At 37.7% G+C, this 27,538-nt stretch overlaps 1 protein-coding gene across 1 annotated transcript; it reads left to right on the top strand.

Moving 5' to 3' along the window:
- Nucleotides 1-1,071: 1,071 nt before the first annotated feature.
- LOC308683410 (uncharacterized protein) lies at nt 1,072-27,538 on the top strand. The gene is made up of 33 exons (XM_081353881.1): nt 1,072-1,334; nt 1,724-1,842; nt 3,929-3,959; nt 4,246-4,449; nt 5,323-5,556; nt 5,684-6,403; nt 8,127-8,360; nt 8,489-10,174; nt 10,266-10,328; nt 10,431-10,613; nt 10,718-10,924; nt 11,008-11,607; nt 11,693-11,844; nt 11,974-12,148; nt 12,469-12,748; nt 14,276-14,356; nt 15,939-16,195; nt 16,685-16,803; nt 17,861-17,888; nt 18,174-18,377; nt 19,231-19,464; nt 19,593-21,997; nt 22,237-22,473; nt 22,693-22,902; nt 23,072-23,180; nt 23,522-23,671; nt 23,763-23,825; nt 23,929-24,111; nt 24,209-24,415; nt 24,516-25,121; nt 25,207-25,358; nt 25,499-25,673; nt 25,998-27,538. Exons 1-33 carry the CDS (start codon nt 1,160-1,162, stop codon nt 26,276-26,278), a joined length of 10,764 nt encoding a protein of 3,587 aa, XP_081210007.1. The 5' UTR covers nt 1,072-1,159; the 3' UTR covers nt 26,279-27,538.

The raw sequence follows: 27,538 nt of genomic DNA, 5'->3' as shown, positions 1-27,538 counted from the left end.
GGGTGTGTCAGCTACTGACTGTTGCGCTATTTATAGTGAAATAAACACACGCCCACCCCATACCGAATCCTTATCCACTCGGTCACAATCTGCTTCAGGCGTGTCGTGGAGAGTGTAAAAGATTTGGTCCTTACAACAGAAATGATTAAATATAAAAGTAATATTGACACAAGATGCTCATTTTGCCAAGGTCACATAAATTGTTTATCATTTATTTTGGTCATGTTTCTATACTGAACAACTATGGAAAAATATTGAAATATTTATTAAAGATAATATCCAGCAAGATATCAGTAACCTTTAAAGACATTATTTTTGGATACTTTGATTCTGACCCCAATAAAAAAAGCCTGCTTTGTTATTAATTTAATTTAATTTTATTGGCAAATTTTATATCCATAAATGTAAATTCACCAATAACAAACCAATTTTTATTGTTTTTTTTTTAAAGAATTTAAAATGTACCTTAACACTATTTCATCCTCAGTAAATAAGAAAGCAATTAAAACAATTTCAAATTGTAATGACTTTAATTTGTGTACACTAAATGATGTATAAAATGTCTTACCCTCATGATTCCTTTTTTATTCCTTAGTTATGCACTGCTATTTTGTATGTTCAGATGACATTGTACATATTATTATATTTTGTATTGACATTTTTGTAATTGTTAAAAAATTGTATACCATGTTTGTCATCTCTGTTGTTTGCAAGCATAATAATAATAAAAAAAAAGTGTCGTGGAGAGTGAAACACACTGAGTGATCTGTTACATCTTAGGCTACAACATTTAAGCAGAATATTATTTATAAATGTTAAGATGTGTTCACTGCGATGTATGCTGAAATAAAAAAAACGTGTTGTCTTTTAATGATAAATCATAAGTAAAGGTTTGCTGGAACAACCAGAAAGCTCCCAACACTACAGATAAATGTTAATATAATACGCATGCACCTCACAACTATACGTTCATTAAGTAGGCTATACCAATGCGGTCAAAGTTTATATAAACAATCGCACTACTATCGTTCATGTGTTGTGGTCACGCTCTCGGTTTCACGGCAAACTGACGGAGAAACGAAAGTGAAAATAAGTAGGCGGGCGTGATTATAAACACTGACACGCAAGTCGCTTTTAGCGGTTGACCAGAACGATCACGATGGACGAATATCCCCTCACTGTCGAGGGAGACTGGGGAACTGAACACGCTAAAAGTGTGAGAAATAAACTTCATATTCACTTTCAGAGTAAGAAGAAATCTCAGGGAGGAGACTGCGTCGTGCAATATAATGGCGAGAGCAACTCTGCTACGATTCTGTTCAAATCATCTGACAGTAAGTGCTAAACACAAAAGCATAACATGTTAACAAATTAAGTGCGATTAAACTCTCACGAATTAGCCTAGGCTCATCTGTGAATCTTCCGATTCGGCCTACTACTCTTATAGCCACCGTTGTCATCCTTTTAAAGAAAAGTCATAAGTTATGAATACTTAGCAGGCTAAACCTGAAATTTGCATACTCTGTAATGAATAAGATAATAGCAAAATCCATGTTGTCACTCATTGTCATACATTTTAGAACATATTTTGGGACCCACTACAAGATGTGAGCTTACAGCCTATCACGTAACGACATAAAACTCTGTTTTTTTTTTTTTTGGTATGTTCTTTGTTTTAAAGTGTTGTGATGTATCTGACTAAGTCTGGTTGTTTGTGTTTAAGTCCGAGATGCCGTACTCCTTCAGGAAGAACACATTATTACTATTGGCAGTCAGAAAATCAAGCTGAAAGTGTACAAACCCAGCGATGTAGAGGAACAGGCAGACAGCACCGGACAAAATGTGAGTAGACATTGCAAAATGCAGGTCAAACAAAATGAACAAAATGGTCTATCATAAAATATTAATTCAGTTATGGTTGATGGTTGTCATTTCTCTATCTTGTTGAAAAATGCTTGAGTAGAGAGAACTAATAACTTGTTTAGTAGTGCATCATGTTTGTAAACAGTGTTGGGAGTGATGCATCATGAGTTTCATAATCAGATTACTTTTTTACTAGTAAACTAACGCATTACTTTTAAATTTACAACAAAATATGAGTTACCTTTTAAAATAACTAACGTAAATTACTTTGATTTCACATTTAATAACTGACAGCTCTCCTGTCTCCATGTTGAGAGAATTCGGGAACGAGGTGCAGAGGCATTGTGTGCGCTGTGTGAACATGATTAGTTTTAAATTAAAAGTGTTTCCCATTTATTGACTGACACCTCTCCTGTCCCCATGTTATTGTAGTTTAAGACTAAATGTGAGCATGAATTTACTCATCTCACTTGCACAAAAACAGATTCAGTATCCATCAAATTAAATACAAACTCTGAATATTATGCAAACCTGCAATAATTAAAGGAACACACTGACTTTTTGGGACTTAGCTTATTCGGTGATAGCTTATTCACCGTATCCCCCAGAGTTAGATAAGTCCATACATACCCTTCTCATCTCCATGCGTGCCGTAACTCTGTCTGACGCACCCACCGCTAGCCTAGCTTAGCACAAAGACTGGAGGTAAATGGCTCCAGCTAGCATACTGCTCCCAATAAGTGACAAAATAACGCCAACATTTTCCTATTTACATGTTGTGATTTGTATAGTCACAGCGTACAAATAACAAGGTGACCACCCTATTCATGTAATAGTGTCACTAACGTTACATTAGATCTAGCTAATTGCACTGTTACTGTAGGCTAGTCATCTAAAAACATAACGGAACACTTACCGCAGCCGCAGGTGATCCACTTTGTCCTGTCTGTACTATAGATGGGATGGCCGTATCCTTCAGCGCACGTTTCATGGTCCGTGTGGCAAATTCCATTTTTTCAAAATAGTCATCCTCAGTGAAATGTTCTGAGCAAACACGATTGTACTTGATGATGGCTAAAGGTGTGTTTGGATCTATATCCAGAGCAAGTAGCCATTGATTCATCAGGTCAGCGTTTTTTGGTTGGAATTCTATGAAACATCATGGTATTACCAGGTCTCTCCTGTTTATTGTCGCAGCTCTTTACAATATAGCGAACACCCATGATTGTAAACTATGCATTTACTATCTAGTATTTGCTAACTCTATTACTCCAACTCTGAGCGAACTCTCTGCTCCTCACCACGGGCTTCTCAGGTGCTGCGAGCAAATCACTCTGCAGAAGTAGCAGTGCTTCGCCTTCTGAGATTATCATTCCCAGTATATATATGGTTAGAAGATGGCTGGGTTTCATGTGACCTTGTTATTTGTACACACTGTCTGTGACTATACAAATCACATGTAAATAGATAGATAGATAGATTTTTATTTGTCCTCGAGAGGAAATTTGGCCTAACATATTAACAACATAAACATATACCGCACGCACGGAGATGAGAAGGGTATGTATGGACTTATCTAACTCTGGGGGATACGGTGAATGAACTAAAGTCCCAAAAAGTCGGCGTGTTCCTTTAAATTACACAGATATACTTTGTATTAAATCTCATTTTATTAACCAATATCTTTGCTGCTTCGATGATCCAATTCAATCATAATAATGAGCAAACATGACTTTACATTTCTTCTCCTGTGTCCTGTTCTTCTGCAATCCAGAATGGCAGCACAGCCGAAAGGTTTGTTTGAGCTGCATCCTCTACTGTGCAGGCAGATGTGAATTTTCCTTTCCATCAGCCTGAGGCTTATTCATTGTTAAAAGGGCATTTACATCTGCAAAAATATACATTTTTGTTGATGTTTATTAAAAACAAACAAGCCCAGCCTAGATGAGAAAACTTACATAAAAAGTAACACCATTAGTTACTTTTCAGGGAGTAATGCAATATTGTTATACATTACTTTTAAAAGTTACTTTCCCAACACTGATTGTAAATGCTGTGCTTTCAGGTGGAGCAGGCATGTGGATATCAGGAACCAAGTGAGTAAATCATCTGGACTTTGGTCTCTGACTGCATACATGCATGTGATCTTTTATTAGTTAGGTTATCATACTGTTATTGCTGATGTACTTTTTAACACATTTGTTTTCAATGTTAAAGATATTTATTACTAAATGATACAAAACATTATTTTGTTGGTTAACAGTAGTTGATACTGTTTGAACTGACTTTACAAAACATTATCCTTTAATGCTTTTAATCATCCTTTTTTTACATCCTGCAATGACATTTTATAAATATGTGTCACTTTTATTTTGCCTGAAGATCAAAGTGCCGCTCAAACTGATTTGGATGTGAAGAAGCCTCAAGAGTCAAGTGCTGTGGTCCTGGAGAACCTTCCAGATGAGATTAAACAAGATGTTTTGACTCTTTTGGTGGAGAACATTACAAGTCTTTCTGAAAATGACTTTACCATGGAATTAATACCAGAATTAAGAAAAGCAGTTGTGACCTTTAAAAATCCCAGTGGTAAGTTATCATATAACATATACATACTTTTTTTATCATAATGTAAGCATATTTCAGTTAGTCAAACTCTTTTGCACCAAAAGCTTAACCTTGACTACATAATGCTTGAGCTTTACATGATAGTCTTTTTGGCCTGGAGGAAATTAGAAAACTGAAGAAAATTGTAGATCTAAAAATGAGATTTTTATAAAATGAACACCTTTGATATTTTCTGGTATATATAGTTGTATGCTATTATGACTTGACATGGGCGTGGGAAGAAGGTTTAGGTTGGGGTTGCTGTGGGTTTTCTTTTTGGTCACAACATTTAAATAAGAAATATTTTCGAATCTATAAAACATGCAAAACTCCACGAAGCACAACAAGCGTATCAGTGAGAACAATCGTTTAAACAGCATACACATATTTGACTGCACATCACTTTTTTGACATTATTGATACTACTTGCAATCGTAATCCAACAGACCGGTATATGGGACATAAAAAATAAAAAATAAAATGTGCAGATTTTTAGTTATTATTAACATTTCTTAAGTGAGCCATTTTTAACTTTTTTGAACCAGAAGTGCCTTGAATCTTTTTTCTATAAATACAAGTTTGAAACCCAACCAAAGAGCAGCTTCTGGGACCTTCCAGCAAGCAGCGCTCCAAGATGTTTTCCTTGATATGTAAATAACACTTTTTTTTTAAAATAGCCCACTTAAAATGTTTTTATCACAAATAAATTATCAAATGCTAAAATAAATAAATGTAAATTAAAAGAATTTGCATTGAATTTACAATCCTGTGAAAATGGGGTGCTGCAGCACCTGTACTTCCCGCACCCCTGATCAAATGTATCTAGCACATTCTGTAAACTATAATTTCTGACAGATGCAGTAAAGTTCCTTGAGGACAGCAGAACGCATAATAAGTTCAAGAAGAATGATCTGAGGGCCTGTGCACTGGAGAGAAGCACATGTGTGCGGGTGGAGAATCTTCCAGCTGAGGCCAACAACAACAAGATGCTGCTGGAGCTGTATTTTGAGAAATGGGGTGGTCCAGTAGAGGAAGTTATCACAATTCCATCAGAACACACAGCCATTATTATCTTTCAGGAAGAAGAAGGTATGAATACATGTGCAGTTGCTGGTAGCCTTTGCTGTTATAATTCTAGAATTGGTTACATTTTTTTACCTAATTTTAACAATATCGTTACATTTATTCATTGTACCTGCAACTTTCATCTTTATAGCCATAGAGAGAGTTTTGAAGCAAGAGAATAACATCTGTGAAGTTCCAGTCAAGATATATCCCTACTTTAAATCCCTGGATACAGTCTTGTATGGTGGCAACAGACCACAATTGAAGCTGCCTGAACCCATTACAGTCAGTGTACATCCAGCCATCAGGGAGTTCCTACTCAAGAAAGAGGAGATTTCCTCTATTAAAGACCAGATGAGCTCACACTTCTGCCAAATAAACATGGACAAACCTGAAGCTTTGCTCAGTCCTGATCCAGCATTACTGAAACAGAAAGGAGTTACCAGAAGACGCATTGATGGCTGGAGTAAGAATGCCTGTGATGCTTTGAAGAAAATAATCTCAAACTACACAACGTCTGAGTGGCCGGTGTCACACCCCTTGTGGTCTAAAGTGGAGAGTGATGTAAAGGAATTGGTGAAAGATAAGGTTTTCACAGATATGGATGGCACTAAAGGTGTCCTGACACTGGCGGGAATGACCCATGAGATAACTGGTCTGAAACCCATCATGGAGAAAATTATAGAGAGAGCAACAAATCAAATAGAGAGAGAGTCAAGTGCTGTGGTCCTGGAGAACCTTCCAGATGAAATTAAACAAGATGTTTTGACTCTTTTGGTGGAGAACATTACAAGTCTTTCTGAAAATGACTTTACCATGGAATTAATACCAGAATTAAGAAAAGCAGTTGTGACCTTTAAAAATCCCAGTGGTAAGTTATCATATAACATATACATATTTTTTTATCATAATTCACTTAGTCAAACTCTTTTGCACCAAAAGCTTAACCTTGACTACATAATGCTTGAGCTTTACATGATAGTCTTTTTGGCCTGGAGGAAATTAGAAAACTGAAGAAAATTGTAGATCTAAAAATTAGATTTTTATAAAATGAACACCTTTGATATTTTGCTGGTATATATAGTTGTATGCTATTATGACTTGACAGGGGCATGGGAAGAAGGTTTATTTTGGGGTTGCTGTTTTTTTTTTTTTTTTTTTTAACAACATTTAAATAAGAAATATTTTCGAGTCTATAAACATGCAAAACTCCACGAAGCAGAACAAGCATATCGCTGAGAACAATTGTTTAAACAGCATACACACCGGGATATTTGACTGCACATCACTTTTTTGACATTATTGATACGGCTTGCAATCGTAATGCAACAGACCGGTATATGGGACATAAAAATAAAATAAAATGTGCAGTGTTTTAGTTATTTTTAACGTTTCTTGAGTGAGCCATGGTTTAAAATGAAGGCTTTTTAACTTTTTTTGAACCAGAAGTGCCTTGAATCTTTTTTCTATAAATACAAGTTTGAAACCCAACCAAGGAGCAGCTTCTGGATTCTTCCAGCAAGCAGCGCTCCAAGATGTTTTCCTTGATGTGTAAATAACACTTTTTTTTAAAAAATAGCCCACTTAAAGGTCCCGTTCTATGCCCCTTGTCACAAGATGTAAAATAAGTCTCTGATGTCCCCAGAGTGTGTATGTGAAGTTTGAGCTCAAAATACCCAACAGATCATTTTTTACAGCATGTTTAAATTGACTTTTTTTGGGGCTCAGAAAAACGAGCCGTTTCAGTGTGTCCCCTTTAAATGCAAATGAGGTGCTGCTGGACGACACAGGGGGCGGAGCTTCATGAGCTCGTGCTCAGTCTGTCAGGAAAAATTCATCTCACGGAATGATGATAATATCAGAAACTCTCAGTAACGGCGTTCATTTCGAGTCGGACAATAATGCCTACAGAGTCAGATTGCTGTATAGAGATGAAACAGGTATGGTTTAGTAGTTTAATTACGGTTATTATAACGTATTTGTCATTTGCTTGTAGGCTATGTATCCATTATTTATTAATAGCCTACAAGTCTGCTGTCTGAATGATGATCAAACATGTACTGATGAGTTTAATAAAGTTTATTGTACATCACACAAAAGATGAAGCGTCAGTTTTACTTCAGAAAATCACCGTAAGAGCTGAGTAAACACAGTAGGCTAAGTTATAAGAAGTGCGCAAGTAGCCAGTAGAGTTGAGGGAGCATTCCTGTGGGCGGAGGTTAGTCAAGAAACGGTTCTGGTGATGTCACTAATGCAGGATGTAGAGGGGTGTAGTCCAATCGAGCCGTTTTTTGTAGTCAACTTCTGTTAAATAAAATATCTCGCTTGGCATTGAACTTTGAGCTTTATAATTTTACAGATATTATTTATGCTCTAACAGCACCATTACACACTAACTAAAGTTTGAAACATGGAATCGCATGCAACGGGACCTTTAAAAAGTGTTTATCACTAATAAATTAGCAAATGCTAAAAACGAATAAATGTAAATTTACAAAAATTTGCATTGAATTTACAATCCTGTGAAAACGGGATGCTCCCGCATCCCTGATCAAATGCATCCGGCATATTCTGTAAACTATAATTTCTGACAGATGCAGGACAGTTCCTTGAGGACAGCAGAACGCATAATAAGTTCAAGAAGAATAATCTGAGGGCCCGTTCACTGGAGAGAAGCACATGTGTGCGGGTGGAGCATCTTCCAGCTGAGGCCAACAACAACAAGATGCTGCTGGAGCTGTATTTTGAGAAATGGGGTGGTCCAGTAGAGGAAGTTATCACAATTCCATCAGAACAAGCAGCCATTATTACCTTTCAGGAGGAAGAAGGTATGAATACATGTGCAGTTGCTGGTAGTCTTTGCTGTTATAATTCTAGAATTGGTTACATTTTTTTACCTCATTTTAACAATATCGTTACATTTATTCATTGTACCTGCAACTTTCATTCTTTACAGCCATAGAGAGAGTTTTGAAGCAAGAGAATAACATCTGTGAAGTTCCAGTCAAGATATATCCCTACTTTAAATCACTGGACACAGTCTTGTATGGTGGCAACAGACCACAATTGAAGCTGCCTGAACCCATTACAGTCAGTGTACATCCTGCCATCAGGGAGTTCCTCCTCAAGAAAGAGGAGATTTCCTCTATTAAAGACCAGATGAGCTCACACTTCTGCCAAATAAACATGGACAAACCTGAAGCTTTGCTCAATCCTGATTCAGCATTACTGAAACAGAAAGGAGTTACCAGAAGACACATTGATGGCTGGAGTAAGAATGCCTGTGATGCCTTCAAGAAAATAATCTCAAACTACACAACATCTGAGTGGCCGGTGTCACACCCATTGTGGTCTAAAGTGGAGAGTGATGTAAAGGAATTGGTGAAAGATAAGGTTTTCACAGATATGGATGGCACTAAAGGTGTCCTGACACTGGCGGGAATGACCCATGAGATAACTGGTCTGAAGCCCATCATGGAGAAAATTATAGAGAGAGCAACAAATCAAATAGAGAGAGAGAAGAACAGTGTGACAGACCATATGGATATTTCTCCTGCCATGTACTCTCTGCTTTTACAAGATGGCCTGAAAAGTGCTGTTCCTCCACACCTGCACATTGACTATGACAAAAAAATTAACAGCTTAGTTTTAGCAGGTCTCAGAACAGATATCGTCATGTTCAAGAATTGGGTCCTTGAGAAGAAAATAAACATGAAACAGAAGCCCTTAAAGATTGACCGTTCAGTCCTGGAGTTCCTGAGATCAGTGAACTGTGATGAAATGTCCACAGATCTCTTTATATCTCATGGAATAGCTGCTGTCTACACAATCGAAAATGAAGATGTTGTTGTGATTGGGAGCACAGAAAAAGCACTTGTTGAGGCAGAGAAGAGGGTGAATATGGTTCTTACATCCAAAGACCTCATTATAGAAGATCAGGGTGTCCTTCAAATGTCAGAGTGGCAGAATCTCAAAAAACAATTTCAAGAATTGTTCAATACTTCCAAAAAGACATCTGTGATTATAAACTTGTCTAAACAGAGAGACAAAATAATAGTGACTGGTTTCAGAGAACCAGTGATAAAGGTCAGTGAGAACTTGGGACGTTTCATTGTAGAGCATGCTTTGGTGGAAGTCTCCCAACATGTGCACACTAGAATTGAAGAAACTGTTCGTGTCAAATCACATGCAGCAGTTGAATTCATAAAAGACAGAAAATCACAAGACTGGCAGCGTTTTATGAAGTCTAAGGAGGTGAAAGTAAATTTTGAGTCAAAGAGACCCTGGATCAGACTGTCTGGAGAGCTTATATTTGTCCAGCCAGTTATGACTTTCTTTAAACGGTTGGCAGATTCTCTCTACACAGACACACTCATCATTAAAAAGGCAGGAGCAAAGAAGTACTTCAAGGAACAGGGTAAAATGATGCTCTCAATGCTGTTGAAGGATAAAAGCTTTGTGGTGGTGCTCCAGGAAGATAACATGCTGGAAGAGGATGTTGGCAAAGTCTCCACTCCCTCTCTTGGGATGCACACTATGCAGCTGGGTCGAGTGACTCTGGAGGTTTCATCAGGAGATATAACTAAAGAAAAAACTGATGCAATTGTCAACTCCTCAAATCAGACATTTTCTCTGAAAGCAGGTTAATCCAACTTCATTTCAGTTTTATTTAGAATTTATTTCACAAACAAAGAGAATTACAATGTAACTGCCAATTTCTCTTTGTAATCCAGGAGTATCAAAGGCCATTTTAGACGCCGCTGGATTACAAGTGGAAGATGAATGTTCACAGATTGGTTTGTAGTCATTCAAATTTGATATTTTATCTTTTAGATTTATACGTCAACAGTGATCTAATGAACTTTTTATACTATTGGTAAACCCATTTTTTTCCAAAGTGAGATCATCAAACATGCAGAAAACAGAGATTGTGACCTCAGCCGGGCGCCTGCCATGTGGAAACATCATCCATATTATTGGTCGCAGTAGTCCATCTGACATTAAGGATGTCGTTTTGTCTGTTCTGAAGTTGTGCGAATCACGCCAAATTACTTCAATTGCCTTCCCAGCTCTTGGCACTGGTAAGACTCTTTGTCTGGTCTTATGTTTATACAGTAGTTGCAGTTCATTGCTGATTTATTTATTTTTTTTATTTTTTTTTGTAAATTTGTCTGTAACGTTTTAGGTCAGGGTGGTGCAAAACCAGCTGATGTTGCAGATGCAATGGTTGATGCAGTTGTTGACTTTGTGAAGAAAAAGAAACCGGTCCATGTAAAGTTTGTGAAGTTTCTCATATTCCAGACGAACATGTTGGGAGACTTCCACCAAAGCATGGTCAGGAGATCTGGTGAGAAAGTAGAGGAGGATAAAAGTCTGTTTACCAAAATTAAAGGTTAGTAAACAATACAAATAATGCTTTTTCTATTAATCTGAATTTGTTTTTAAATGAAAAATAATTGATCTCTATTTTTTTAGAATTCTACTTTCTTTCAGAATTTCCCTCAAATAAAGAGTTTGTGATGGTGGTTGAGGAAATTGAGCCAGCTGTGTTCCAGCTGTGTGGAGAGACACCAGAGGACCTGAAGGAAGCCAAAGACATGATCAACGGCTTGATAGTACGGGAGCATTTGACCATCCCAATCCGTGATCCAGCCATTGCTCATTTCACAAAGGAGGATGTAGAAATACTGAAGGGCATGCAGAGGGAGTTCACAGTCAGTGTCCAACTTGAGAAGAAAGGCCAAGACTCTGTTGTCACATTGGAAGGACTGACAAGAGACGTTCACTGTGTAGAGAGTCGTATTCGGGACATGATCCGCAAGGTGGAAAGGAATGAAACCCGAAGACGTGAGGCATTTATGATCAGCAGTGTAGTCAAGTGGCAATATCAGGAGAATGGACGCAGCATCATAGACTTTGATATGCTGACTAATTATGACCTGGAAAAGGCCTTTCAGAACCAGCAACCTTCAGTGAGAATTAAGATTAATAATGATGATTATGATGCTGATTTAGTTCGCAAAGAAGCCAGAAGAGGGAGAATGAGGATTGAACTAAATAGAGTAGATCTGCAAGGTGTGAATATTTGATCATTTAGACAATGATCCAAAGGCCATCATGTACAAAGATTAGTTATTCATGTTTTTGTTCTTGTCCATAGATGCAGCTGCAGCTCGAAGTTCTTTGCCTTCACACTGGGAGGACATGAAAGGAAATTCGGTTGTTCTTGTAAAACTCACAGCAGGCTCGACTGAATATGCTGAAGTGGAGAAAGAGTTCAGAAGAACCCGACTACGTTCTAACATCATTCAAGTAAGACTAGACTAAGGAGGAGGAATGTATATTTATTAGTTTTGAAAGGTTTTGGTTTTATAATTTAGCACTATAGTAATAGTGTAATAGTAATCTTTTATTAAGCTGAATGTTTATTCTTGTCTTTAGATTGAAAGAGTTCAGAACAGCACACTTTGGAGAAACTACATGATCAAAAAGGAGGAACTAGAAGACAAAAACAACCACAAAAACAATGAACAGCGTCTCTTCCACGGCACTGGCCCTGATAAGACAGATCAGATCAACCACCACGGCTTCAATCGCAGCTACGCTGGGGCACATGGTATTAGTTTGTTACAAAGTTCAGTTTAGGGAAGCAGAACCGGCAAACATTAAACGTAAACTTTAATACTAAAATAAACATAAATAACAAAATGAAAAGAGTGGCAGTTGGCAAGAATACAGCTCATATAAACAATCAAAATAACAACTTAAAATGTCCCAGGCCTTGTCCTCTTTCACCCTTCACTGTCCGCACTCCGCTCCCGTGGCTTTTGGCCCCGCACCTGCTCTCGATGCTGTTAAATCCAGCATAAACTTTATTTGCACTTGTATAAATTTGTCTTTTAAACCAACATTCTATTTCTTTTGTTCTATTTTTAGGAGCCATGTATGGGAATGGTACATATTTTGCTGTGGACCCGAGTTACTCAGCCCAAGGCTATTCTAAACCTGATGTCAACGGACATAAGCGCATGTACCTCGCCAGGGTGCTTGTCGGTGATTTCACTCAAGGAAAACCAGGCCTTCCTGTTCCCCCTGTGAAGAGCTCCAATAGTGCTGATCTTTATAACAGTGTGACTGACCGCATAAACAACCCAACCATGTTTGTGATCTTCAATGATGTACAGGCTTACCCAGAATACCTAATCACCTTCCAGTGATTTGTTGTTTTTGTTGCTATTTTTATTAGGTTGAACTGAGTGGTGTACAATCTGTAAAATATTTACTAGCAGGAATTACAGAAATGATTGCAATAATCTTTGCTGTGGCAAATGAGAATGAGGGAAAAAAAACAGTAATATAGGACAGTAATATAATCCTTAGATTAGGCTTGGCTTTGTCCAAACCTAAGCACATTCAGATATTTCAGATTTTGGTTTAATCTGGTGGTTCTCTTTCAATCTTCGGGTTAATCAGCAACATATTTGTTTTTAGCCTGTTAATTTAACATAATAAATAAAAACCAATAAGGAAAATGATTTGTGATGAGCATTTCTGTTTTACAGTGGATGAAAGAGCACATTGATTCAAATTATATTTTGTAAATGTAACAAAAGTGTTGACTGAAATGCCATTAGCAAATAAAACATTATTTGAAACATTTCAAATAAGTCTAATTTTACAGTACGTCACTGTATATATCTCTGTATAATGTTACAGTTAACTGCTAAAGTCGACTCACCCGGGGCCGGATCTAGGCATGGGCAGGGGCGGGATGAGCCCCCCCTAAACACCTGTCTTGGCCACTCAGTCACATCAGGCAAATAAAGAATTAATCTTTTTTTTTTTTTTTTTTTTTTTTTTTTGTGCATTGTCAAAAGCAAAAGCTGAATGTTGAGAAGTTTAAGGAATTTTACTGCAGTGGTTGAAAGTCACTAATGAAATGGCCTCGGTGTTGTAGAAAAGCTGAGGCTGTCGGTCACGAGCGATAACAAGCATACATATTTCCATGCAATGCACACATTTTATTCATGTAGAAGTAACTATTTTCTGCAGATGTGCAAGACTTCCAATTCCTTCTGATGTTATTGCCAACTATGTCAATATAATAATTAAATAGTGCATTTAGTGCATTTGGATTGTCTAGGTAGCATATATATAACATTCTAGGTAGCATATATATATACCATTTATATATTGTTGATTTCTGGTTTTATAATTCAATAGTCATTGCAGGCCATTCTTAATGTATTATGCATTCATGCAGTTATTTTCTCAAAGTGTGAAATGAGCCCTGGTATCCACTGCATGTTTCGTTGAATAGCTATGAGTCTGTTTCTTTTAGAAGGGAATTCATTGTTCAGACAAAAGGCAAATCCCCCTGATTGCTGCGTCTACAGCAGAGCAGCTGTGCGCACGCCCGATGGAAATCCCGGTTCAAGGCTGGGTAGAGAATGGGGTTGAGTGCAGAGTTGAGGTATCCCAACCAAAGAACGATAGAGTGAGTCAGTTTGTTCGGATGGGTCTCTGCCCACATTCCCATGTATAGGGGAACCAGCAGATGACAAAAGCACCAAGCACCGCTGCTGTTGAGTTAAGTGGTTCTAACTTAACAAATAAACAGAGATTTCCAAAGAGTGCTCTCAAAGCATGACTTTATTACAGTGCCTGGTTTACACGCTCCCCTGCCTAACCACCCCGGGGCAACGTCACTTCATGTGTCCTATAAAACCCCTTAACACTACAGCTGCCAGGGTCACTGTGGCTTTGTGTTCCCGCGCAGTGGCAACTGCATTGGCAGCCTGAGCAAAGGATGGAGTGGTTGCCCGTTTCCACCTTATTCTTCTCTAAACAATGCGCGCTGCCATAACGACGACTCCGGTTACCTACTTCCGGTTCGTAGCGCTTGACCTGTACTAGCAGCGAGATAATGAGTTCAAGCTCCTCATGTGCTGTTGTTGGTTGTTTTAACAATTCAAAGAAGATTTCAACACTCAGTTTCTAAAAAGTTTGAAATCTTCTGATAACGCTAAGTGACGCTGTGAAGTATTCCAATGTATAAACAAGCTTTAATTCGATTTCTCCATCCTCATTTTCTTTCCTTGCGTCCTTCCCTCGCATCCTTGGGGGTGGAGCTGCTCCGAGGAAAGGAAACGAGGATGCACAAATAAGAATTGAGAAGCACCCAGAGTTATGAGCAAGGATGCACAGACCGGGGGTGCTTCTCAATATCCCTCCTCGTCTCCTCTCTCCTCCGTCCTCCATCCTATGACCCGGAAACCGATCGAGCTCAGCCATCTTGAAGGACATCTCAATTCTCTAATTGCACCGCGAGGAGTCGAGGAGGAGTTAGGAGGCTTCCTGAGGAGTCATGAGCGAGGATAGTCAGGATACACAGGTGGATCCTATGCGGAAGAGTTTTATCGACTTAAACGTGACGCACGTCTAAATTCTCCTCCCCCTTCACATCGCTCACAATCATTTTAATGTATACTTTACCTTTGCAGTTTAAATAAACCACACATCTCACATATTTCAACAGGGTATCTTGCTTTATTATTATTTATTATGAATTTCTTAAATAAACAAACTTCAACAACATAAGGGCAGATCCTTTGAGTGCTGCTGATGACGCGATGAAGTGACGCTTGAGTGATCAAGTATTCCAATGTATAAAAAAAGTTACATTCGATTCCTCCGTCCTCGCATCTTTTCCTTGCAGCCTTCCCTCGCATCCTACAGGGGGCGGAGCTGAGACGCGAGGAAAGGAAGCGAGGAAAGGAAACGAGGATGCACAAATAAGAAATGAGAAGCACCCCGGCTATCCTAAGCGGAAATCTTTCTTGTCGAGAAACCTGACGCACCAATGACGTCACTCAAACAATGAACTCTAAATATTTCTAAACAAAAAATACATATTTTCCCTCTGTCTTGCAGAGCAAAATAAAGATTATATATATATATATAAAGAATAATCTTTATATATATATATATATATATATATATATATATATATATATATATATATATATATATATATATATATATAAGAATAATCAATTAATTGTTTAACATAATTAATTGTTTCAGAGTTGCAGAGGTTTTTCAAATCCTGCTGCTGTTGACAGTGCTCCCAAAGTAACATTTAAGCAGGATATTAATTATAAATGGTAAGATGTTCACTGTCTGTCTAGCGATGTTTATGCTGGTTTGTCTTTTAATAATAAAACATAAGTAAAAGTTTGCTGGAACACCAGACAACTCCCAATACTACAGTTAAATGTTAATATAATACGCATACCACTGCGTTTATTAACTATTTTCGGGTCAAAGTTTATAAACAATCGCACTAGCGTTCATATGTTGTAAACAGGCCACAGCACTCTCGGTTTCATGACCAACTGACGGAGAAACGAAAGTGAAAATAAGCAGGCGGGCGTGATTATTTACACTGACACGCAAGTCATTTCCTCGTTGACCAGAACGATCACGATGGACGAATATCCCCTCACTGTCGAGGGAGACTGGGGAACTGAACACGCTAAAAGTGTGAGAAATAAACTTCATATTCACTTTCAGAGTAAGAAGAAATCTCAGGGAGGAGACTGCGTCGTGCAATATAATGGCGAGGGCAACTCTGCTACGATTCTGTTCAAATCATCTGACAGTAAGTGCTAAACACAAAAGCATAACATATGTTAACAAAATAACACGTTTTGTGTTGTTTAGTAATGTAATAAAGCTGTCGAGACATGTAAGGTAATTTCAGGTTCAAATACAAAGTGCGATAAACTTTCACGAATTAGCCTATAGGCTAATCTGTGAATCTTCTGATAACTCTTATAGCCACCGTTGTCATCCTTTTAAAGAAAAGTAAAAAGTAATGAATACTCACAAGGCTAAACCTGACATTTGCATACCTTGCAAGTAATGAATAACAATAATAGCAAAATCCCTGTTGTCACTCATTGCCATACATTTTAGAACATAGGTTATTTTGGGACACATGTAAGAATTGTGAGCTTACAGCCTATCACGTAACGACATAAAACGCTGTGTGGTTTTTTTTTTTTTTTTTTTTTTTTTTTTTTGTGGTATGTTCTTTGTTTTAAAGTGTTGTGATGTATCTGACTAAGTCTGGTTGTTTGTGTTTAAGTCCGAGATGCCGTACTCCTTCAGGAAGAACACATTATTACTATTGACAGTCAGAAAATCAAGCTGAAAGTGTACAAACCCAGCGATGCAGAGAAACAGGCAGACAGCACCGGACAAAAGGTGAGTAGACATTGCAGAATCCAGATTTAAGACCACACTGCTTTTACAATAAAACCTGAGCTTAGTGGCTTAAAAAATCAAATCCTTTGCAGGTCAAACAAAATTAGCAAAACGGTCTATCACAAAATATTAATTCAGTTATGGTTGAGATGTAGATGCATTTTAGAGTTTATATAAAGATGGTTGTCATTTCTCTATTGTTGAAAAATGCTAGAGTAGAGAGAACAAATAAATTGTTTAATAGTGTTCGTTACATAATTGTAAATAGTGTTGGGAGTAATGCATTACAATAACATGAGTTTCATAATCAGATTACTTTTTTACTTGTAAAGTAACGCATTACTTTTAAATTTACAACAACATATGAGGTACCTTTTAAAATAAATAACGTAAGTTACTTGACTGACTGACACCTCTCCTGTCCCCATGTTGAGAGAAATCGAAATCGGGAGTGAGGTTCGGAGGCGTTGTGTGCGCTGTGAACATGACGGTTATTGTAGTTTTAGACTAAATGTGAGCATGAATTTACTCATCTCACTTGCACAAAAACAGATTCAGTATCCCTCAAATTGAATACAAACTCAGAATATTACGCAAACCTGCAATAATTAAATTACACAAATATACTTTGAATTTGATCTCATTTTATTAACCATTGTCTTTGCTGCTGACCTTCGATGATCCAATTCAATCATATTAATAAGCAAAAATGACTTTAGTTAAACATCACATTTCTTCTCCTGTGTCCTATTCTTCTGCAATCCAGAATGGCAGCACAGCTGAAAGGTTTGTTTGAGCTGCATCCTCTACTGTGCAGTCAGATGTGAATTTTCCTTTCCTTCAGCCTGAGGCTTATTCATTCTTAAAAGGGCATTTACATCTGCAAAAATATACATATTTGTTGATGTTTATTAAAAACAAACAAGCCCAGCCTAGATGAGAAAACTTACATAAAAAGTAACACTATTAGTTACTTTTCGGGGAGTAATGCAATATTGTTATACATTACTTTTAAAAGTTACTTTCCCAACACTGATTGTAAATGCTGTGCTTTCAGGAGCAGGCATGTGGATATCAGGAACCAAGTGAGTAAATCATCTGGACTTTGGTCTCTGACTGCATACATGCATGTGATCTTTTATTAGTTAGGTTATCATGCTGTTATTGCTGATGTACTTTTTAACACATTTGTTTTCAATGTTAAAGATATTTATTACTAAATAATACAAAACATTATTTTGTTAGTTAACAGTAGTTGATACTGTTTGAACTGACTTTACAAAACATTATCCTTTAATGCTTTTAATCATCCTTTTTTACATCCTGCAATGACATTTTATAAATATGTGTCACTTTTATTTTGCCTGAAGATCAAAGTGCCCCTGAAAATGATTTGGATGTGAAGAAGCCTCAAGAGTCAAGTGCTGTGGTCCTGGAGAACCTTCCAGATGAGATTAAACAAGATGTTTTGACTCTTTTGGTGGAGAACATTACAAGTCTTTCTGAAAATGACTTTACCATGGAATTAATACCAGAATTAAGAAAAGCAGTTGTGACCTTTAAAAATCCCAGTGGTAAGTTATCATATAACATATACATACTTTTTTTATCATAATGTAAGCATATTTCAGTTAGTCACTTTTGCACCAAAAACCTAATCTTGACTGCTTAAGCTTTATGTGATGGTCTTTTTGGCCTGGAGGAAATTAGAAAACTGAAGAAAATTGTAGATATAAAAATGAGATTTTTATAAAATGAACACCTTTGATATTTTGCTGGTATATATAGTTGTATGCTATTATGACTTGACAGGGGCGTGGGAAGAAGGTTTAGGTTGGGGTTGCTGTGGGTTTTCTTTTTGGTCACAACATTTAAATAAGAAATATTATCGAGTCTATAAACATGCAAAACTCCACAAAGCACAAAAAGCGTATCGGGAAGAACAGTCGTTTAAACAGCATACACATATTTGACTGCACATCACTTTTTTGACATTATTGATACTGCTTGCAATCATAATGCAAAGGACGGGACAGAAAAATAAAAACATAAAATGTGCAGTGTTTTAGTTATTTTTTTACGTTTTTTTTCAGTGAGCCATGGTTTAAATGAAGACTTTTTAACTTTTTTGAACCACAAGTGTCTTGAATCTTTTTTCTATAAATACAAGTTTGAAACCCAACCAAAGAGCAGCTTCTGGGTCCTTCCAGCAAGCAGCGCTCCAAGATGTTTTCCTTGATGTGTAAATAACACTTTTTTTAAATAATGTGTTTATCACAAATAAATGATCAAATGCTAAAAATGAATAAAATGTAAATTAGCAAAAATTTGCATTGAATTTACAACCCTGTGAAAACGGGGTGCTGCAGCACCTGTACTTCCCACACCCCTGATCAAATGCATTCTGTAAACTATAATTTCTGACAGATGCAGGACAGTTCCTTGAGGACAGCAGAACACATAATAAGTTCAAGAAGAATGATCTGAGGGCCCGTTCACTGGAGAGAAGCACATGTGTACGGGTGGAGAATCTTCCAGCTGAGGCCAACAACAACAAGATGCTGCTGGAGCTGTATTTTGAGAAATGGGGTGGTCCAGTAGAGGAAGTTATCACAATTCCATCAGAACACACAGCCATTATTATCTTTCAGGAGGAAGAAGGTATAAATACATGTGCAATTGCTGGTAGTCTTTGCTGTTACAGTTCTGGACTTGGTTTCATTTATTTACCTCATTTAGACAATATCAGTGCATTTATTCATTGTATATCCAACTTTCATTCTTTACAGCAAAAGAGAAAATTTTGAAGCAAGAGAATAACATCTGTGAAGTTCCAGTCAAGATATATCCCTACTTTAAATCACTGGACACAGTCTTGTATGGTGGCAACAGACCACAATTGAAGCTGCCTGAACCCATTACAGTCAGTGTACATCCTGCCATCAGGGAGTTCCTCCTCAAGAAAGGGGAGATTTCCTCTATTAAAGACCAGATGAGCTCACATTTCTGCCAAATAAACATGGACAAACCTGAAGCTTTGCTCAGTCCTGATCCAGCATTACTGAAACAGAAAGGAGTTACCAGAAGACACATTGATGGCTGGAGTAAGAATGCCTGTGATGCCTTCAAGAAAATAATCTCAAACTACACAACGTCTGAGTGGCCAGTGTCACACCCCTTGTGGTCTAAAGTGGAGAGTGATGTAAAGGAATTGGTGAAAGATAAGGTTTTCACAGATATGGATGCCTCTAAAGGTGTCCTGACACTGGCGGGAATGACCCATGAGATAACTGGTCTGAAACCCATCATGGAGAAAATTATAGAGAGAGCAACAAATCAAATAGAGAGAGAGAAGAACAGTGTGACAGAGCATATGGAGATTTCTCCTGCCATGTACTCTCTGCTTTTACAAGATGGCCTGAAAAGTGCTGTTCCTCCACACCTGCACATTGACTACGACAAAAAAATTAACAGCTTAGTTTTAGCAGGTCTCAGAACAGATATCGTCATGTTCAAGAATTGGGTCCTTGAGAAGAAAATAAACATGAAACAGAAGCCCTTAAAGATTGACCGTTCAGTCCTGGAGTTCCTGAGATCAGTGAACTGTGATGAAATGTCCACAGATCTCTTTATATCTCATGGAATAGCTGCTGTCTACACAATCGAAAATGAAGATGTTGTTGTGATTGGGAGCACAGAAAAAGCACTTGTTGAGGCAGAGAAGAGGGTGAATATGGTTCTTACATCCAAAGACCTCATTATAGAAGATCAGGGTGTCCTTCAAATGTCAGAGTGGCAGAATCTCAAAAAACAATTGCAAGAATTGTTCAATACTTCCAAAAAGACATCTGTGATTATAAACTTGTCTAAACAGAGAGACAAAATAATAGTGACTGGATTCAGAGAACCAGTGATGGAGGTCAGTGAGAACTTGGGACGTTTCATTGTAGAACACAGTAGAATTGAAGAAACTGTTCGTGTCAAATCACATGCAGCAGTTGAATTCATAAAAGACAGAAAATCACAAGACTGGCAAAGTTTTATGAAGTCTAAGGAGGTGAAAGTAAATTTTGAGTCAAAGAGACCCTGGATCAAACTGTCTGGAGAGCGTATATTTGTCCAGCCAGTTATGACTTTCTTTAAACGGTTGGCAGATTCTCTCTACACAGACACACACATCATTAAAAAAGCAGGAGCAAAGAAGTACTTCAAGGAACAGGGTAAAATGATGCTCTCAATGCTGTTGAAGGATAAAAGATTTGTGGTGGTGCTCCAGGAAGATGACATGCTGGAAGAGGATGAGGTTAAATTTTCTGAAAGCAGTTTTGAAGATTTTGGCCAGGTCTCTTGTGAAGTCCGGGCACCGGGTGGAATAACTGTTACTGTCAGGATGGCAGACATTTGCAAGCTCAGTGTTGATGCTGTGGTCAATGCTGCTAATGAAGATCTGATGCACAGTGGTGGTGTAGCTTTCGCACTTCTACAAGCTGCCGGACCATGTCTAAAGCAATACTCTGACCATTACATAAAAGTAAATGGGCCTCTGAAGCCTGGAGATGCCATCATCACTGACGCTGGTCGTCTTCCCTGTAAATATGTGGTTCACGCTGTTGGACCTCGCTTCAGCGATTCAGACCGACGTACCACAGTGCAACGCCTGAGACGTGCTGTGAGGGAAAGCTTGAACCAGGCGTCGAGCAAAAACTGCTCCTCCATTGCAATTCCAGTTATTAGTTCAGGAATATTTGGTTGTCCTCTTGAACTTTGCACTGAATCAATCACCAAGGAAGTGCGTGAGTACATTGAAGATAATAACCGTAGAGGCTCCAGTAGCACATTAACTGAGATTCACTTGGTTGACAATAATGGTAGCAATGTAAAAGCCATGGCTGAAGCTGTCAGAAAGGAGTTTGCTGCTTATAACCCCAAAATGACTGTCCCTCAACAAAACAAACCTCATGGGTATAGTAACTATGAACAGGGCTATCCTGAAAGTGGCCACAGAAACTATGGCCAAAGAAACCAAGTGTTTGAAGGTCCTAAAGACCGGGGTAATAAAGACTTTGAAGAAAAAGCGCACTCAGGCTCTAGTGGCAGATCTGATAAATCTGAAAGTTTGAGTGCTCTTACAAGCAAAACTACAAAAGAGGAACTAAAAATCAATCTGAGCGCAGGGAACATCCAGGATGCACGTGTAAGTGAATTCTAGATTATTTGTTACTTATAAAACCAGAAAAATAGCTTTTAATAAACAGAGCAATTCCAAGAGGGTCCTCGCACCATCTGTGCTTGGGCCCTGATTAGTCTTTTTTGACTGGATGCCAAATATCTAAAAATCATTTAAAAAAATGACCTGAGAAGATATTACACTGCAAATATATATTTTTTTAAGATTCTCCCTCTTCAGAAATTACTTATTAGTTTCTCCTGCAGGCTGATATCATTGTAAACACTATATCGGAGGACTTGGACCTCAGTAAAGGTGCCGTCTCCAGAGCACTCCTTCAGACTGCAGGTCATCAGCTCCAGTCAGAAATCAACAGAGCTGCTCACTCAGACAATCTGAATTATGGTGAAATGGTCATCACAGATGGTTATAATCTGAATTGTTCCAAAGTCTTCCATGTAGTTTGCCCAGTTTGGAACGGTGGACAAGACTCAGCAGATAGGGTGAGACATAATTTACCTCAAGTTATATTTATTTTTGTTTTTCAGTTAATCATTTTTATGTTAAATTTAAATTAATATTATTTATTAACAGTAATTGCTGGCTGATTGTAAATTGTTAAAGAGTAATGCAAATGTGCCTCATATGTAGGCTTTATTTATTTACTTCAGTTATACCTTTTTTAAAGATCATAACAGATGTGTTTATTCAAATTTTAAAAGGTACTTGTTCAGATCATTAGAGATTGCCTGAAAAAAGTAGATTCCTGCAGAATGGCTTCAGTCGTCTTCCCAGCTATCGGCACTGGGAATCTTGGCTTTCCTAAAGATCTGGTGGCCAGAATCATGCTGACAGAATTCCAGGAATTTAACTGTACAAATCTCCGAGAGGTAACTGTGATCGTGCACCCTTCTGACAAAGAGAGCATTCAGGTGAGTGAAGGAAAAATAGATTCAAGGACCATAAAGCACACATTTTTTAAAATCTCAAAACATATTGTTGTTGTTGTTGTTAAACCACTTTTTTTTTTTACATTTTGATAATCTACCATAGTTGCTCATGTTAATGTTGTCTTGTATATTTCTGTGCTTTATCTATTAGTGCTTTACCAGCATCTTTAGACAAAGGATCCAAGGTCCCATCACAAAAGCAGCATATCAACATTCAATGCCTATAATAAAAAATTCTGGCAAGTCAGCTCAGACCTTTGGTAACTTTCTCATCTGATGTCCATCCCACTTATTTTTATGTTGTTCTCACTGAATGCAAAGATTTGTAATTAAAATATTTATTCTGACACATTATAGCTAATTTATTATTCAACCAAATTATAAAACCAGATGTTGATTAGTGGTCAATAGTAAATGTTTTAACATACATGACAAACAGTTTCGTTTATATGATATAAAGTTTATTATAAGAATATTTTCAATTTGTTAGCAAAAGTTAATTAATATATTGAATTATATAGAGCAGTTAAATTGTGTAATCAGGTTAACATTTTGTGATTTTTCCATGCATCTCTGCGTTGTATTATTTTCTTATAATTAGGGTTTGTTGGCAAAGTCTCCACTCCCTCTCTTGGGGTGCACACTATGCAGCTGGGTCGAGTGACTCTGGAGGTTTCATCAGGAGATATAACTAAAGAGAAAACGGATGCAATTGTCAACTCCTCAAATAAGACATTTTCTCTGAAAGCAGGTTAATCCAACTTCATTTCAGTTTCATTTAGAATTAATTTCACAAACAAAGAGAATTACAATGTAACTGCCAATTTCTCTTTGTAATCCAGGAGTATCAAAGGCCATTTTAGACGCCGCTGGATTACAAGTGGAAGATGAATGTTCACAGATTGGTTTGTAGTCATTCAAATGTGATATTTTATCTTTTAGATTTATACGTCAACAGTGATCTAATGAACTTTTTATACTATTGGTAAACCCATTTTTTTCCAAAAGTGAGATCATCAAACACGCAGCAAACGGAGATTGTGACCTCAGCCGGGCTCCTGCCATGTGGAAACATCATCCATATTATTGGTCGCAGTAGTCCATCTGACATTAAGGATGTCGTTTTGTCTGTTCTGAAGTTGTGCGAGACAAGCCAAATTACTTCAGTTGCCTTCCCAGCTCTTGGCACTGGTAAGACTCTTTGTCTGGTCTTATGTTTATACAGTAGTTGCAGTACATTGCTGATTATTTTCTTTTTTTTTTGGTAAATTTGTCTGTAACCCTTTAGGTCAGGGTGGTGCAAAACCAGCTGATGTTGCAGATGCAATGGTTGATGCAGTTGTTGACTTTGTAAAGAAAAAGAAACCAGTGCATGTAAAGTTTGTGAAGTTTCTCATATTCCAGACGAACATGTTGGGAGACTTCCACCAAAGCATGGTCAGAAGATCTGGTGAGAAAGTAGAGGAGGATAAAGGTCTGTTTACCAAAATTAAAGGTCAGTAAACAATACAAATAATGATTTTTCTATTAATCTATCTGAATTTGTTATTAAATTAAAAATAATTGATCTTCATTTCTTTCTATCAAACCTGCAGACTTTTTTTGGGGGGGAAATTCAGAATCTCCCACAAATGAAGAGTTTGTGATGGTGGGTGAGGAAATTGAGCCAGCTGTGTTCCAGCTGTGTGGAGAGACACCAGAGGACCTGGAGGAAGCCAAAGACATGATCAACAGCTTGATAGTACGGGAGCATTTGACCGCCCCAATCCGTGATCCAGCCATTGCTCATTTCACAAAGGAGGATGTAGAAATACTGAACGGCATGCAGAGGGAGTTCACAGTCAGTGTCCAACTTGAGAAGAAAGGCCAAGACTCTGTTGTCACATTGGAGGGACTGACAAGAGACGTTCACTGTGTAGAGAGTCGTATTCGGGACATGATCCGCAAGGTGGAAAGGAATGAAACCCGAAGACGTGAGGCATTTATGATCAGCAGTGTAGTCAAGTGGCAATATCAGGAGAATGGACGCAGCATCATAGACTTTGATATGCTGACTAATTATGACCTGGAAAAGGCCTTTCAGAACCAGCAACCTTCAGTGAGAATCAAGATTAATAATGATGATTATGATGCTGATTTAGTTCGCAAAGAAGCCAGAAGAGGGAGAATGAGGATTGAACTGAACAGAGTAGATCTGCAAGGTGTGAATATTTAATCATTTAGACAATGATCCAAAGGCCATCATGTACAAAGATTAGTTATTCATGTTTTTGTTCTTGTCCATAGATGCAGCTGCAGCTCGAAGTTCTTTGCCTTCACACTGGGAGGACATGAAAGGAAATTCGGTTGTTCTTGTAAAACTCACAGCAGGCTCGACTGAATATGACGAAGTGGAGAAAGAGTTCAGAAGAACCGGTCTAGCCTCTAACATCATTCAAGTAAGACTAGACTAAGGAGAAGGAGGAATGTGTATTTATAAGTTTTGAAAGGTTTTGGTTGTATAATTTAGCACTATAGTAATAGTGTAATAGTAATAGTGTAATGTTTTATTAAGCTGAATGTTTATTCTTGTCTTTAGATTGAAAGAGTTCAGAACAGCACACTTTGGAGAAACTACATGATCAAAAAGGAGGAACTAGAAGACAAAAACAACCACAAAAACAATGAACAGCGTCTCTTCCACGGCACTGGCCCTGATAAGACAGATCAGATCAACCACCACGGCTTCAATCGCAGCTACGCTGGGGCACATGGTATTAGTTTGTTACAAAGTTCAGTTTAGGGAAGCAGAACCGGCTTAATTAATATTAAACGTAAACTTTAATATTAAAATAAACATAAATAACAAAATGAAAAGAGTGGCAGCTGGCAAGAATACAGCTCATATAAACAATCAAATAACAACTTAAAATGTCCCAGGCCTTGTCCTCTTTCACCCTTCACTGTCCTCACTCCGCTCCCGTGGCTTTTGGCCCCGCACCTGCTCTCGATGCTGTTAAATCCAGCATAAACTTTATTTGCACTTGTATAAATTTGTCTTTTAAACCAACATTCTATTTCTCTTGTTCTATTTTTAGGAGCCATGTATGGGAATGGTACATATTTTGCTGTGGACCCGAGTTACTCAGCCCAAGGCTATTCTAAACCTGATGTCAACGGACATAAGCGCATGTACCTCGCCAGGGTGCTTGTCGGTGATTTCACTCAAGGAAAACCAGGCCTTCCTGTTCCCCCTGCGAAGAGACCCAATAGTGCTGATCTTTATAACAGTGTGACTGACCGCATAAACAACCCAACCATGTTTGTGATCTTCAATGATGTACAGGCTTACCCAGAATACCTAATCACCTTCCAGTGATTTGTTGTTTTTGTTGCTATTTTTATTAGGTTGAACTGAGTGGTGTACAATCTGTAAAATATTTACTAGCAGGAATTACAGAAATGATTGCAATAATCTTTGCTGTGTCAAATGAGAATGAGGGGAAAAAAAATTAGAGGACAGTAATGTTATCCTTAGATTAGGCTTGGCTTTGTCCAAACCTAAGCACATTCAGATATTTCAGATTTTGGTTTAATCTCATGGTTCTCTTTCAATCTTCGGGTTAATCAGCAACATATTTGTTTTTAGCCTGTTAATTTAACATAATAAATAAAAACCAATAAGGAAAATAATTTTTGATGAGCATTTCTGTTTTACAGTGGATGAAAGACCACATTGATTTCAAATTATATTATGTAAATGTAACAAAAGTTTTGACTGAAATACCATTAGCAAATAAAACATTATTTGAAACATTTCAAATAAGTCTCATTTTACAGTACGTCATTGCATACATCTCTGTATACTGTTACAGTTAACTGCTAAAGTCGACTCACCCGGGGCCGGATCTAGGCATGGGCAGGGGTGGGATGAGCCCCCCCTAAACACCTGTCTTGGCCACTCAGTCACAACTTAGGCAAATAAAGCATTAATCTTTTTTTTTTTTTTTTTGTGCATTGTCAAAAGCAAAAGCTGTATGTTGAGAAGTTTAGGGAATTTTTTGCAGCAGTGGTTGAAAGTCAATAATGAAATGGCCTCGGTGTTGCAGAAAAGCAGAGGCTGTCAGTCACAAGAGCGATAACAAGCATAAATATTTCCATGCAATCCACACATTTTATCCATGTGGAATTATCTATTTTCTGTAGATGTGCAAGACTTACGATTCCTTCTGATGTTATTGCCAATTATGTCAATATAATGATTAAATATTAGTGCATTTCTAAATGTCTAGGTAGCATTTACCATTTAACATTCTAGCATACTTAATGTATTATGCATTTATGCAGTTATTTTCTCAAAGTCTGAAATGAGTCCTGGTATTGTAACGGTCACTTTGTGCTTTTATGTTAATCTGAGGTAAAATGAGAACTGCGCATGTGCGTAGAGTGTAAGTAATAGATTTGACAGGTGAGGAGAAGAGATAACCGCTCTACCGACCTTTGTACTCTTTCTTTTATTACCTTTTATATTTGTGACCAGAGTTGGATGTTTGTTTGTATACTTTTTCTCACTCGATTCCCATGTATGCGGACGAGTGGGACGTTTGAGTAATTTTATTAAACACAGGGAAAATACGCC

This window comes from Scardinius erythrophthalmus (assembly GCF_964197995.2).
Source record: "Scardinius erythrophthalmus genome assembly, chromosome: 23".
Lineage (NCBI taxonomy): Eukaryota > Metazoa > Chordata > Actinopteri > Cypriniformes > Leuciscidae > Scardinius > Scardinius erythrophthalmus.
Note: the sequence above shows the minus strand (reverse complement) of the source record. Positions and strands in the feature narration are given on the sequence as shown.

What these genes read in the sequence shown, in the direction of transcription:
- LOC308683410 (XM_081353881.1), top strand. Translation starts at nt 1,160, where the DNA reads ATGGACGAATATCCCCTCACTGTCGAGGGAGACTGGGGAACTGAACAC. An exon ending in GACCTTTAAAAATCCCAGTG is followed by an intron (nt 6,404 to 8,126) that starts GTAAGTTATCAT and finishes AATTTCTGACAG; the next exon opens with ATGCAGGACAGTTCCTTGAG. An exon ending in GACCTTTAAAAATCCCAGTG is followed by an intron (nt 18,378 to 19,230) that starts GTAAGTTATCAT and finishes AATTTCTGACAG; the next exon opens with ATGCAGGACAGTTCCTTGAG.